Source organism: Piliocolobus tephrosceles, chromosome 9, assembly GCF_002776525.5.
Source record: "Piliocolobus tephrosceles isolate RC106 chromosome 9, ASM277652v3, whole genome shotgun sequence".
Lineage (NCBI taxonomy): Eukaryota > Metazoa > Chordata > Mammalia > Primates > Cercopithecidae > Piliocolobus > Piliocolobus tephrosceles.
Genome location: NC_045442.1, coordinates 18,794,983 through 18,807,827, shown reverse-complemented (window position 1 = coordinate 18,807,827; position 12,845 = coordinate 18,794,983). Strand labels below are relative to the sequence as shown.

At 42.0% G+C, this 12,845-nt stretch overlaps 1 protein-coding gene across 1 annotated transcript in view; it reads left to right on the top strand.

Moving 5' to 3' along the window:
* Positions 1 to 402: 402 nt before the first annotated feature.
* The window catches only part of FAM160B1 (family with sequence similarity 160 member B1), a 45,320-nt gene continuing 32,877 nt past the window's right edge, over positions 403 to 12,845 (top strand). The window contains exons 1-2 of the mRNA XM_026446676.1: positions 403 to 804; positions 9,197 to 9,275. Of these exons, the coding sequence (XP_026302461.1) occupies positions 760 to 804; positions 9,197 to 9,275 (124 nt within the window). The 5' untranslated portion in view covers positions 403 to 759. The remainder of the gene's footprint in view (positions 805 to 9,196; positions 9,276 to 12,845) is intronic.

Genomic DNA, 12,845 nt, shown 5'->3' with positions numbered 1-12,845 from the left:
TAGCAAAGCCATTTCACCTGCAGTCGTTGATTTGTTCAAATTCTGGGCATTTAAATCCATTGCCAATGTTTGCTTAAAGAACAGTTTCCTTACGAGTCTTCCAAATCGGTCCTTACAGAAAGAACCTCTGAATACTATACGCATATATGGACGGCTGCGCGTCCCTATAAAGTCAGCCTGTTACTTCCACTGGAGAAACAAAACTCTTGAGAAACGCTGAGCTGTAAAAACGTCAGCAAGGCGGTGTCCCATGCGCGCTGAGAAAGCCGGGAGAGGGCGGTGGATGCCCCCAGGCCGCCTCCTGCCCCGGGCAAGGCGGAGGCCTCATCGCGCCCCCCCGCGCCCCGCCCCCGCGGCGTCTAGCGGCCCCGCCGCAGGGCAGGCCTGGCCGGGTCTCCCCGGGCCGCGGCGGCGCCCCCTGCAGGCCGCGGCGGGCAGAGCGGGAGGAAGGAACCTGAGCCGTGCTGCCACCGTGTCCCAACCGCAGCCACCGCCGGAGCTTCCCGGGGCCCCGAGTCCGCGCCGAAAGCCCTTCTCGCCGCCTCCGCGTCCCGGCGCCCTCCAGAGCCGCCGCGCCGCCAGCGCACCGCACACCTGAAGCGGCCGGGCCAGGCCCTGCCTCGGTCCTCAGCTGGTCCTCCCCGCCCCGCACCGGCCTTCACTCTGGAGCGGCCCCGGCAGCCGCAGCAGGGGCGGCGGCGGCGGATTGAGGAGCTCTCCAGGTCGTCCCGGGAGAGGCTGCTGCAGTCCCGGGACAGGATGTTCTCCAAGTTTACCTCCATCCTGCAGCACGCCGTGGAGGCGGTAAGGCCGCGGGCTGCGGGCGCACGGCAGGCCGGGGATGGCGGCGGCCTACGTTTCCCGGCGGCCTCGGGGACAAGCTGGGCGGCCTCGGCCCGGCCCTCGGCGGCCCTGGCCCCGTGTGGGGTGAGGCCCCAGGCAGGCGCCCTGGCTGGCCGCCGAGTCGTGGGGGCGCCCGGGGCCTCGGGCCTGGCTCTGCGCGGGTCCCCTCCGTCCCTGCTCTCCTCCAGGAGCCAGGGCGGGGGTGCCGGGGAGGACCCGGCCGCCCGACCCCGCTCGGTGGTCGCCTCGTTCCTCTGATGGGGACGGGGGTTCCGGGAGCACCTGGCGGGGTCGCACGGAGCTACCCCGGACTCCCTTAACGTTAACCTTCTCCGGAAAAAAGTGGTCACCGTTGAGCAAGACAAAAGAAACGAGCAAGCACCGCTTGGGCTTGGGTTCTGTTTTGTTTGGTTTTGGGGGGTAGGGGTGAGAAAGGCATGGTCTCGCTGTGGGGCGACCCTGGCGAGGGAGCCGCCGACCAGCCCCCGGGTTGCTGGCTTTTGCTTTCTTGGGCCAGGAGGCCGAACTCAGCTGAACCTTATAGATTGATCTGAAATAGGGGTTTGGAGGGTCCAATCGAGTTTGCTTTCGACAGCTTCCAAGCTCACCGAGCACAGAGACCATCTGTTTCCTTTCTTGTATAGTTCTCTTCCTGGTCACTCTTCGTTTATCCTGCAATTGTATTCTCCTTTGAGGGTTTTAGACACCAGCATAGAGAGACAGTATTCAAGTATCCTAATAGACTAATACGTGAAAAGAAACTAAAAAGAAAATGTCTTGTCACTGTTCTAGTAAGAGTGCTAGTTGCTTTACTTGTTTACTTTATTCTGGGAGAACTGCCCAAAATTGAAAAATGCATTCTGTGCAGAAACAATTACTTTGCTAATTTTTAACATGATATTATTCTCTTCCTGTGTTCGTATGATGCGATAGGGCACTTTAAAATGTACATTTTAAGAAATATCAGATACAACAATTTTTTATGGGCAGGCAAAAATAAAATGGAGTTTTTGCCTTCAGTAATAAAAACAAACTCTAGTACAATTGTTATTTAAGTGATACATGAGAAGTGTTAAAAAATTTAGCTCTAGGACAAGCTCTTGGGCAAATGTATCAAACAAGAAAAACAGGGTTTCATGAATGTAGAGCAGTATTACACGGAGGGAAATGACAGTTGCAGACTTCAAGACAACTTTCAGTTTTTTCTTGCTTATGCACACTCTAAAGCACTTTTGTTAAAAGAATGTAACTGCAATTTATTAAAACATTTATATTTTGTTTTCTTTAAAAGTACCAATAATCATTTAATTTTATTTATTTTTTATTTATTTATTTATTTATTTTTTTGAGACTTAATCTCATTCTGTCACCCAGGTTGGAGTGCAGTGGTGTGATCTCGGGTCACTGCAACCTCCACCTCCCGGATTCAAGCGATTCTCCTGCGTTAGCCTCCCTAGTAGCTGGGATTACAGGCACACCCCACCACACCCGGCGAATTTTTTTTTTTTTTTTTTAAGTAGAGATGGGGTTTCACCATGTTAGCCAGGCTGCTCTCGAACTCCTGACCTCAAGTGATCACCTGCCTTGGCCTCCCAAAGTGCTGGGATTACAGGCGTGTGCCACCGCGCCCAGCCCAAATCATTTTATTTTAACATTGAATATATGAAATACTTGGGAATACTTAATGAGATACTTGGGAATCAAAATTTACTACATTACAGTCAGCTGTCTTATCCGTAGACTCTGCACCTGTGATTCAACCAAACTCAGGTAAAAAAATATTCGAGGGGGAAAAAAATTCTGCAGAGTTCCAAAAAGCAAAACTTGAATTTGCCACATTCAAGTATTGCCTTGAATCCATGTGAATGAAGTGATGTGTAGGCATTGTATTAGGTATTAGAAGCAATCTAGAGATGATTTAAAGTATACAGGTATGCATAAGTTATATGAAAGTATTATGCCATTTTAAAACAGGGACTTGAGCATCCTCAGATTTTAGGGGTGGGAAGAGAGGTCCTGGAACTAGTCCCCCACAGATACCAACTGTATTTATATTCTTTACCCATCAGGCTAGTGTTTACAGAAATAAGTGCTTAGAAAAAGAAAGACGGCTTTCTTGCTCTTCTAGTAAAGGCTCATTTTTATCCAAAGGCCTGTGTTTTCTTGTCCTCATTATCTTTTTATAATTGTATATATTAGCATCTGCCAAATTATCTGGCTCCTGCTCTGTATTATCCTTAGCCTACTTTGCTGAGGTTAGTGAGAAAAAGTTAGAGTGGCTTGTATTCACCTAGTCCTGAAATTAATGCATTACATTTAGAAATGTAATGTTTTCATTTCCTTAGACCTAATGTTTTCATTTGTGGCACCACCCATGTTATCTTGATAGGAGGTTAAATCTCATGGAAAATGTTTGATGTCCTATACAAACCTTTTTTTTTCCCCCTTTTAACATTCTCTCTTGGGAATGAACTCATATGCAATGATGAATAAGCCATCCTTGTGGTATTTGGATAATTTTTTTTTTTGTAGCCCAAGATTAGTTTCTAGTTACTCAGTTCTGTTTATTAATTTGCTTGGTATTTTCCCCTATGAAGCAATCTTACCATTCCTCAGTTCATTTCATTAGCTCTTCTGTGTGTTCCTGTTCATTTGTATGCCCAATTAGCATTTCCTGATGCATTATTCCAATTAGCATAATTTTCAGGATTATACAGAGACAGAAAATACCTGGATGCTGACGTGACCTTTTTTCATTATTTTGTTGGATCAGTCTGTGGAGTAATGCTTTTCCAACCATTTTGGTATGATTACTTTCCAGGGTTCCTTATTCAATTGGTGAGCCTTCAAACGGGTTTTTAAGTTTTAATTAACTATTTACTTATTTTTCAAGACAGGGTCTCTGTCACCCAGGCTAGAGTGCAGTGGCATGATCATGGCTCACTGCAGCCTCGACCTCCAGGGCTCAAACGATTCTCTTGTCTCAACCTCCTGAGTAGCTGGGACTACAGGCCAGCACGACCACACTCAATTTTTAAAAAAATTTTTTGTAGACACTGGGTCTCATAATGTAGACACTATGCCCAGGTTGTTCTCACATTTTTGGACTTGAGTGAGCCTCCCACCTCCATCTCCTAAAGTGCCAGGATTATAAAGATGGAGCCATCATACCTGGCTCAAATAGTTTTTTTTAGCATTGACTGGATTCATTTATCATTTATCATTTTCATATTCATTTATCATTATCATTTATCATATTCATTTAAGTGAGGCTTAAACATAGTGTTTTTCTTATTGTTTAATTAATGGTTTCTCCTCACTCCCTGGTAACTACTTACAGGGTGAAAAATATGACTAAGGTATTTTCCAAAATTAATATTTGAAAATGTGTTATTAAGCTGATAGACTGCATTTTGAGTATGGAAGAGAAATTCACACCTTCTTGATCAAATACAAGAACTGTAATGTAACTCCTGCCTCCCTTTTTAGAAATGACAGTCTTCTCTCAGTATAGAAATGATTGGCCAGTAAGAGTCTTATGAAATTAATCTGTTCTGTTAGCCAGTTGCCACATGTCACAAGTCTGAATTCAGGCCTTTCTTGTAGTTAGTTCCAGGGTTAGATTGGATTGTTTTAACACAGCTTCTTCAAAAGATAGATAAAACACTTTCCATTTAATACAATTTGGTATTTGTTGAGAGCCTCGTCCTCACTAGGGAATGTGCCAAGGGCATGTTCCTCTTAAATTCCAACCAGTTCCACCCTTGTGGGCAGATGTATTCCAGAGAGGATAAAGGACAGTGTCAGGGAAGAGTTTTATCATTTTAGCTAATTCCTTTAATGGAAGTCGTCTTTCAGAATGTAAGTGAATGTTTTCTTTTCAAATTATAGTTAAGAGTTCATGATGATTGTTGAGACTAGTAATTCCTTAAAAATCTCCTGTGCCTTGGAAATTCAAACCACAAATCAAATATGTCTCATGTTTTCTTGGCATATTCTTTTCCATAAAGTGATCTCTAGCTTCAGTCCTTCACTCATTCAGCACATGTCTTCTGAGTCACCAGGAAAGCGTGGCTCAAAGTGAGGGAAACAAGGTGTACTTGGTGTACTTGTGTCCTTGGTCACAATGCTTACAGTCTCATTTGGAAAACAAAACAAATATACAAGTTAGATTATAGAATAAGGAATGCCTAAGAATATGTTCTAACTTATAGAGCCCGAAAGAATCAGGTTCCATTCCTGCCTCTATCCCTTTCTTCTGTACTTGGACAAGTTAGTTGATATGTATACATTTCCATTTCTTCATTATAAAGGGAAATAATTAAACCTATCATAGAATTGTTGTGAAGATTAAAATGAGATAATGTTCATGAAGTGCTTAGTGCAGTGCCTGGCACATAGTAAGTGCTCAGTAAAAGTCAAACCATTATTGTCATTTGGATGATTGGTTTAGCCAGTGAACTCTATAGGAGAAGGGAGCAAGCATTTAGGATTGGAGTTGTTATAAAAGGCTCTCTGGGAGGAAGTGAGCAAGACTTTGGAGGGGGACAGAAGATGGGGAAGGTCATTAGGAAAGTTGGGGGAAGAAAGAAGCATTTAAAAAATCTGGGAGTGGGGCCAGGCGTGGTGGCTCATGCCTGTAATGCCAGCACTTTGGAAGGCTGAGGCGGGCGGATCACCTGAGGTCAGGAGTTTGAGACCAGCCTGACCAATATGATGAAACCCCAACTTTACTAAAAATACAAAAATTAGCCAGGCGTGGTAGCATGCACCTGTAATCCCAGCTGCTCGGGAGGCAGAGACAGGAGAATCATTTGAATCCAGGAGGCAGAGGTTGCAGTGAACCGAGATCATGCCATTGCACTCCAGCCAGGGCAACAAGAGCGAAACTCCATCTCAAAAATAAAATAAAATCTGGGAGTGGAATGTTGATGATACATGAGACACAGTAAAAGCAGAGGTGACTTTTAGAACACTAGTTTTCATTTGAATTATCCATCTAGATAGTTTTGTGTGATGGGTGTATTGGACACAGTCCAGGCTCCCAGTTAAAGGCAGTGTTTCAGTTAACTGATTTTGAGTCTTCAGAGTTTGAGCAAAATAGGTTTATCATGAGAGTTTAAGACCATACGGTATGTGCAAAATTTGCAGTATTACACCTGGCACATAACTACTCATTAAAAGGCAGTGACTTCTGTGTTATTTATGTATTCACTTAATATATATTATCAAATTCTTAACTCTGTGTCATGCCTGACTTGGAAACCAGAGATTGAGTGATGAAAAAGATGATACAGTCCCAGCCCTCATAGAGCTGACAATCTAGTGGAAGAGATGGATAATTAAACAATGACAAAAGTGGGATATGGGATGAAAGAGAGCAAGCAAGCTGGTCAAGAGTATCAAGGCATGGATAGGGATTCCATCCTAGGCAGGAAGAGTCTAGCCAGGCTTTGCAGAGAAAGCAAAGTCTAGTTAAGGGTTTCATGTCAATTTGGGGTTGTGATAGTCATTGCATGAATTTTTAAAAATTTAATTATCTGTATTGTAAAAAATTGGAATCTCTTGGTACTGATTCACACTTTTTTTTTAAACTCACAGCATCAATGTTTTTATGCAATAATAAAACAGGTGATTTGCACGTTAGAATTAGTAATGAAAGTGGCAAGTTTACTAGAAAGTTTTACATAAATAAGGAAATTTATTCATGTTTGTACAAGATTGTTACTAATCTAAGTTATTAGCAATTAAGAACTGTTTAGCTCTCTAGTTAAATAGGTTTCTTATTTAAATCTAACTCCTGGAGGGAGGTATTCACAAAGTAACACTATCCTGCTTTGAATTTGACTGTAACCTACAACAAAGGTCCTGACACAAACGCAGTAAGACATCTCTGCCTAGTGACTAGAGAATACAGTTTCAATTCCCTTGAAATACAGTTAATTCCTACTCCTGAAATAATCTGGAAAAAGGATACTGTAACTCTTCATATAGCCAGGAGGTTGCCTTGGAAAAGTTTAACAAATCGTAACATTGACACTTAAGAAACTAGGTACAGTTCCTGAAACAACAAATTTCATTTGGGTTTGTCCCACTTGTGAATGCACTTAACTATATAAAGGTAGTCTATAGAAATCAGGTCCAAAAAAAATTAGGAAGAGGTTTTATGTATTTTGAGAACATTATAAAAACAAGTGGATGATTAAAACTTTTTTTAATCTAAAAATTTCAGGAAGATGATACTGTTTTCCCAAGTTAATACTTTGATTCTTAATTTTCTTCCTCATTTTTCCCCTCCATCTCCCATAAGTTTTTTTTCTCCCCATGTTCTCCTTGAAGTTAAATTACTCCCAAAGATTTTAACTCCATTCCTGCAGTCTTTTTTGTTTTTTGAAAATAAGGTGAATATTTTATTCTCTTAACACAGTACTATTTACAGTGGACGATATTGATGATTGTTGAAATATTTTCAGGTCTATTTTATTCCATAAATACATTTCATCTTCTTGATTGAAACACTTAAAATGTTTATGACCAATATTTATAATTTGGACAATAGTTCGGAAATTGTTTCGACAGGGTTGCCAGCTCTGAGGTGAATGCTGAGGACGCCAAGAAATCAAAATGGTACCAGTAGAAGTGCAAGAACAACATGACCTCTTTTAGGTCATCTGTTTAGATGAAGGCTATGAAAATGGACTCTGGAGAAGTAAAGAAACAAAAGAAACAAAACTCCGTAGGCAGAGCAGCCCCAAGAGCTACTAGTTGGCTATTTTTCTAGTTATTTATTGATCATATGCTAAACAAGGGATGGATGACTCATGAATTTTCTGGGGAAAAGGGTGGGCCATTCTCAGCCTTGAACCTTCCTCCCCTTTTTAGACTATATAGGGTATCTTTCAGACATTGCCATGGCATTTGAAGGCTGTCATGGCACTATTGGGAGTGGCTCTTAGCATGCTAAAGCATTATAATTAGTGTATAATGAGCAGTAAGGACAACTGGAGGTCACTTTTGTGACCATCTTGGTTTTGGTGACTTTTGGCCAGCTTCTTTACCGAACGCTGTTTATCAGCAGGGTCTTTATGACCTGTATCTTGTGATACTGGACCTGTGACCTCCAATCTCATCCTGTGACTAAGAATGCCTGACCTCCTGGGAATGCAGCCCAGCAGGTCTTAGCCTCATTTTACCCAGCTCCTGTTCAAGATGGAGTCGCTCTTGTTCAAAGGCCTCTGACAACATTAGGACTAGGGGAGCTCTCACTCTCTTTCACTCTTTAAGGAAAAGAAATGTAGAAAGTGTATGCAAATCTTTTTCTATCCATTTAATGCACATTTGAAATACTTGTAGGTTTGCTGTAAGATGACTGAGGGGATATAATGTTGGTCATAAAACTTCTGAAGTAAGTTTTAGAGCTAAAATGTTAAGCATTTTTGACTTTGTGGAATTTAAATTGTTAGTATCTTGTTCATGTAGTTATTTTGCTAAAAATATGCACTGCCTATTCCAAGCTTAAAAAAGAAAAGATTTACATCTGTATGTCACTGAATGTAGGGTACAGTTTTAATCTGCTTAAGAAGTTGACTTTAGTACATGTTTTAGTAGTGATGACGTGTAACTAATTACGTAGCAGCTTTTTACTGTTTTGCATTTCAAAGTCCTAGGTACAAAGATTCCTGGCTATTAGTAATTTCGTTTTACTGATATGTCAGTATTAGAATATTGGGCATTTTCATTTAACATACCTTTGAAACCTCCTTTTTTTTTTTTTTTTTTTTTTGAGGTGGAGTCTTGTTCTGTCACCCAGGCTGAAATGCAGTGGCGCAATCTTGGCTCACTGCAACCTCCACCTCCCAGGTTCAAGCGATTCTCCTGTCTCAGCCTTCAGCCTTCCCAGTAGCTGGGACTACAGATGCATGGCACCACGCCTGGCTAATTGTTGTATTTTTAATAGAGACGGGGTTTCACCATGTTGCCAGGCTGGTCTTGAACTCCTGACCTCAAGTGATTCACCTACCTTGGCCTCCCAGAGTTTTGGGATTACAGGTGTGAGCCACTGCCCCCAGCCTGAAACCTACTTTTAAACAAGTGTCAGGGGAGGGTAAAAAAAAGCCCAATACTGTAGTTTAATAATAATGTTGATAATTATGTTTTTCCTCTTTCTTGATAACTCATTTTTACTTTCTTGGATTCGACTTATTTTGTTTCTGTTTGATATCTGACGTATACAAACAAAGTTCACCCCTTGTTTTTATACTACCTTTGCATCACAATACATAAATATAGAGTCGTAAGTCATGGGAAAGTTTCAATGCCATTTTCTTAATTGTTGTGGTCTTTTGTTTGTTAGCTTGCACCTTCTCTTCCTTTACAAGAAGATTTTGTTTATCACTGGAAGGCAATTACCCATTACTACATAGAGACTTCAGGTAAGGAACAATGCTGATATTAACTGAAAATTTGTGAAAGTTAAACAGAAAATGTATAAAATACTAAAATATTTTTAAATATGTCTTCAAATTTATTTTATATTTAAGTTTATAGACAATCTTATCTTTAATTTGTCTTTAAGATTCAGTCACTCATTTAAAAATGTATCTGTTGAGCACCTACTACTATGTGTCAGGCATCGTTGAGGCACTGGGGGATAGAACAGTCAAACAGGCAACACTGCTGTTCTCACAGAGCTTATGTATTGATTGGGAGGAGGCAGACAGTATATAGACAAATACATATAGTGTGTCAGATGATAAGCGTCAAGGGCAAATGAAGCAGGCTAAAGGGTTATAGGAGTACGTTTGGGTGGTGGGAGTGGACAGTTGGCTATTTTAGGTTAGAGAAAGCCTCATTGCTCAATATGACTTGTGAGCTGAAATCTAAAGGAGAAAGGAACTGAGCCTGCTAGATATCTGGGGGAAGGGTGTCTCGGGAATGACACCTAATTCACAAACCCTCAGGCCAGAGCATATGGCATACTTGGCATATCCCAGGAACTTTAAGGAAGCCAGTGTGGATAGAGCAAACTGAAGGAGGAAAGTGGCAGGAGATGAAAGAAGGCAGAGGTGGGGGTTCAGAGGCTTGTGGCATATTCTCCCAGGGCCTTGTGAGCCACTGTAAGGGTTTGACTTTTACTGTGAGAACTCTTTGGAGGGTTTTGAGTAGAGCTGAAATGTAATCTGTTTGATTACTTTGACTTCTGTGAAAAAACTTAGATTGACAGGATTCAGGGATGAAGCTGGTAAGACAGGGTACTGTCACAGCAGTCTCAGCGAGAGACAATAATGGCTTAGCCCAGGGTGGAGGTGCTAAGGAGATTGCATTCTGGATACATTTTAAAGGAAGATCTGTTGATGGATTGGATATTGGGGATAAGGGAATAAGAGTCAAAGATAACTCCAAAGTTTTGGGCTTAAGAAGCTAGAAAAGTAGAGTGCCACTTGCTGAGAACAAGAAGACTGCAGGAGGAGCAGGTTTGTGAGCACATTTTGGACGTGTTGAGTGTGAGATATCCATCATACGTCCACTTGGGTATGTCAGGTAGACAACTGGCAACAGGAATCTGGACTTAAGACATGAAATTGAGAGTTATTAACATGTAAGTAGGACTTCAAGCCCTGCGACTGGATGAGATTATCTAGGGAGGAAAGATAGATGGAGGAGAGAAGGCGTCCAAAACTGAACTCTTGGACCCAGTGTTGAGAGGTTGGGAAGATGAGGACAGTAGTGAAGGAGCTGCTTTTGCCGGTAAGGAAGGAGACAGCCAATAGCAAATGGTGTCCTCAGTAGCCTAGAAGAGGAAAGAAGGATTAGTTGTGTCAAATGATGCTGATGTCAGGTTAATGAAGACTAAGAATGGATCATTAGATTTAGCTACAAGAAGCACATTAGTTTTATTGATAAGAGCCACGTTAATGGCAGGGAGGAGAGAGAAGGCCTGACTGGAGTAGGTTTAAGAGAAAATGGGTGGAACTGACTGGGCGCGGTGGCTCACGCCTGTAATCACAACACTTTGGGAGGCCGAGATGGGTGGATTGCTTGAGGTCAAGAGTTCCAGACCAGCCTGGCCAAGATGGTAAAACCCCAACTCTACAAAAAAATACAAAAATTAGCCAGACATGGTGGTGCACACCTGTAATCCCAGCTACTCGGGAGGCTGAGGCAGGAGAATTGCTTGAACCCAGGAGGTGGAGGTTGCAGTGAGTGGAGATGGCACCACTGCACTCCAGCCTGGGTGACAGAGGAAGACTGGCTCAAAAAAAAGAGAAAATGGGTGGAAAAGATGTATAGACAGTGTGTATAGACTGCTCTCATGGGGAGTATTAGTGTAAACGGGGTGGAGAAGGAGATACGGCAGCAGGAAAGGGTTTTTAAATTCTTTAAAAAGACATAAGATATTGCAGTTTTATTTGATGGGAGCTATCTCGTAGAGAAAAGAGTAGATACAAGAGTGAGATGAGAGCATTTCTTTTTCTTTTCTTTTCTTTTTTTTTTTTTGTTTGTTTTTGTTTTTTGTTTTGTTTTGTTTTTTGAGACTGACACTTACTCTGGCTCCATCTTGGCTCACAACCTCCACTTCCCAGGTTCAAGCGATTCTTGTGACTCAGCCTCCCAAGAGCTGGATTACAGGTACCCACCACCACACTTGGCTAATTTTTGTATTTTTATGTAGAGCCGGGGTTTTGCCATGTTGGCCAGACTGGTCTCGAACTCCTGACCTCAGGTGATACACCTGCCTTGGCCTCCCAGAGTACTGGGATTACAGGCATGAGCCACCACATCCAGCCAGATGAGATCATTTCTATGCAATATCCTTAAGTAGGCAAGGGAGGAAGGGATCTTGTGTAAAAGTAGACACTTGGCCTTAAATAGGCGTGAGTACAGTTCATCCGTTAAAATAAGGTAGAAAGCAGAACAAGGGTATAAATGCAGGAAACAGGTAGATACGGTGTACAGAGTCTTTGGAAGTTATCTTCTGGTTGCATCTGTTTTTCTCAGTAAATAGGAAGGATGGAAAGTGAATATGGGGAATGAGAATAGATTAGGTCAAGGGTTGCCAAACTATTCCATAAAAGGCCAGATAGGCTTTGTGGGCTGTACAGTCTCTGTTGCAGTTCTTAAGCTCTGCTGTTAAAGAATGAACCTTCGGGCCAGGCTATTAGTATTAATGTCTAAAAGAGCAGATAAGGTGTGAGCCTTCCAGTGATTTTATTTATTTTTCTTAATTATAGAACATTTCAAACATATACAAAAGAAGACAGAATAATAATGAATCCCAATGCATTCATCATCTATCTTAAAACACTCATGACCCATCTTGCTTTATCTATATCCTACCTATTTTCCCTCCATCTATTACTTTGAAGCAAATCTCAAATATAATAATTTATCTGTAAATAATTTAGTATTTATTTCTAAAGACAAGGATTTAAAAAAAAAAACCACAATCACAATACCATTATAATACCTTAAAAATCAGATTTCTTAATATCTTTAGAGTCAGTAAGTGTAGGCCAGTTGCGATGGCTGTAATCCCAGCATTTTGGGAGGCCGGGGCAAGCAGATCACGAGGTCAGGAGATCGAGACCATCCTGGCCAACATGGTGAAACCCCATATCTACTAAAAATACAAAAATTAGCTGGGCGTGGTGACATGCACCTGTAGTCCCAGCTACTCGGGAGGCTGAGGCAGGAGAATCGCTTGAACCCAGGAGGTGGAGGCTGCAGTGAGCTGAGATCACGTCACTGCACTCCAGCTTGAGGACAGAGTAAGACTCTGTCTCAAAAGAAAAAAAAAAATGAGCTTTCCTTTGTTCCAATGCACCTTTATGTACAAAAACTGATGGCAGGGCTGGATTTGGCCCATGGACCGAAATTTGGTGACAGAATGAAATAGGGACATTGCTACCTAGCACTACAGGATCCCCTGAGGAGTATGCAGGTAAGCACTGGTGGATATGCAGATTGGATGCTTGTCATTTAACTAAAAGGAAACATGAGAA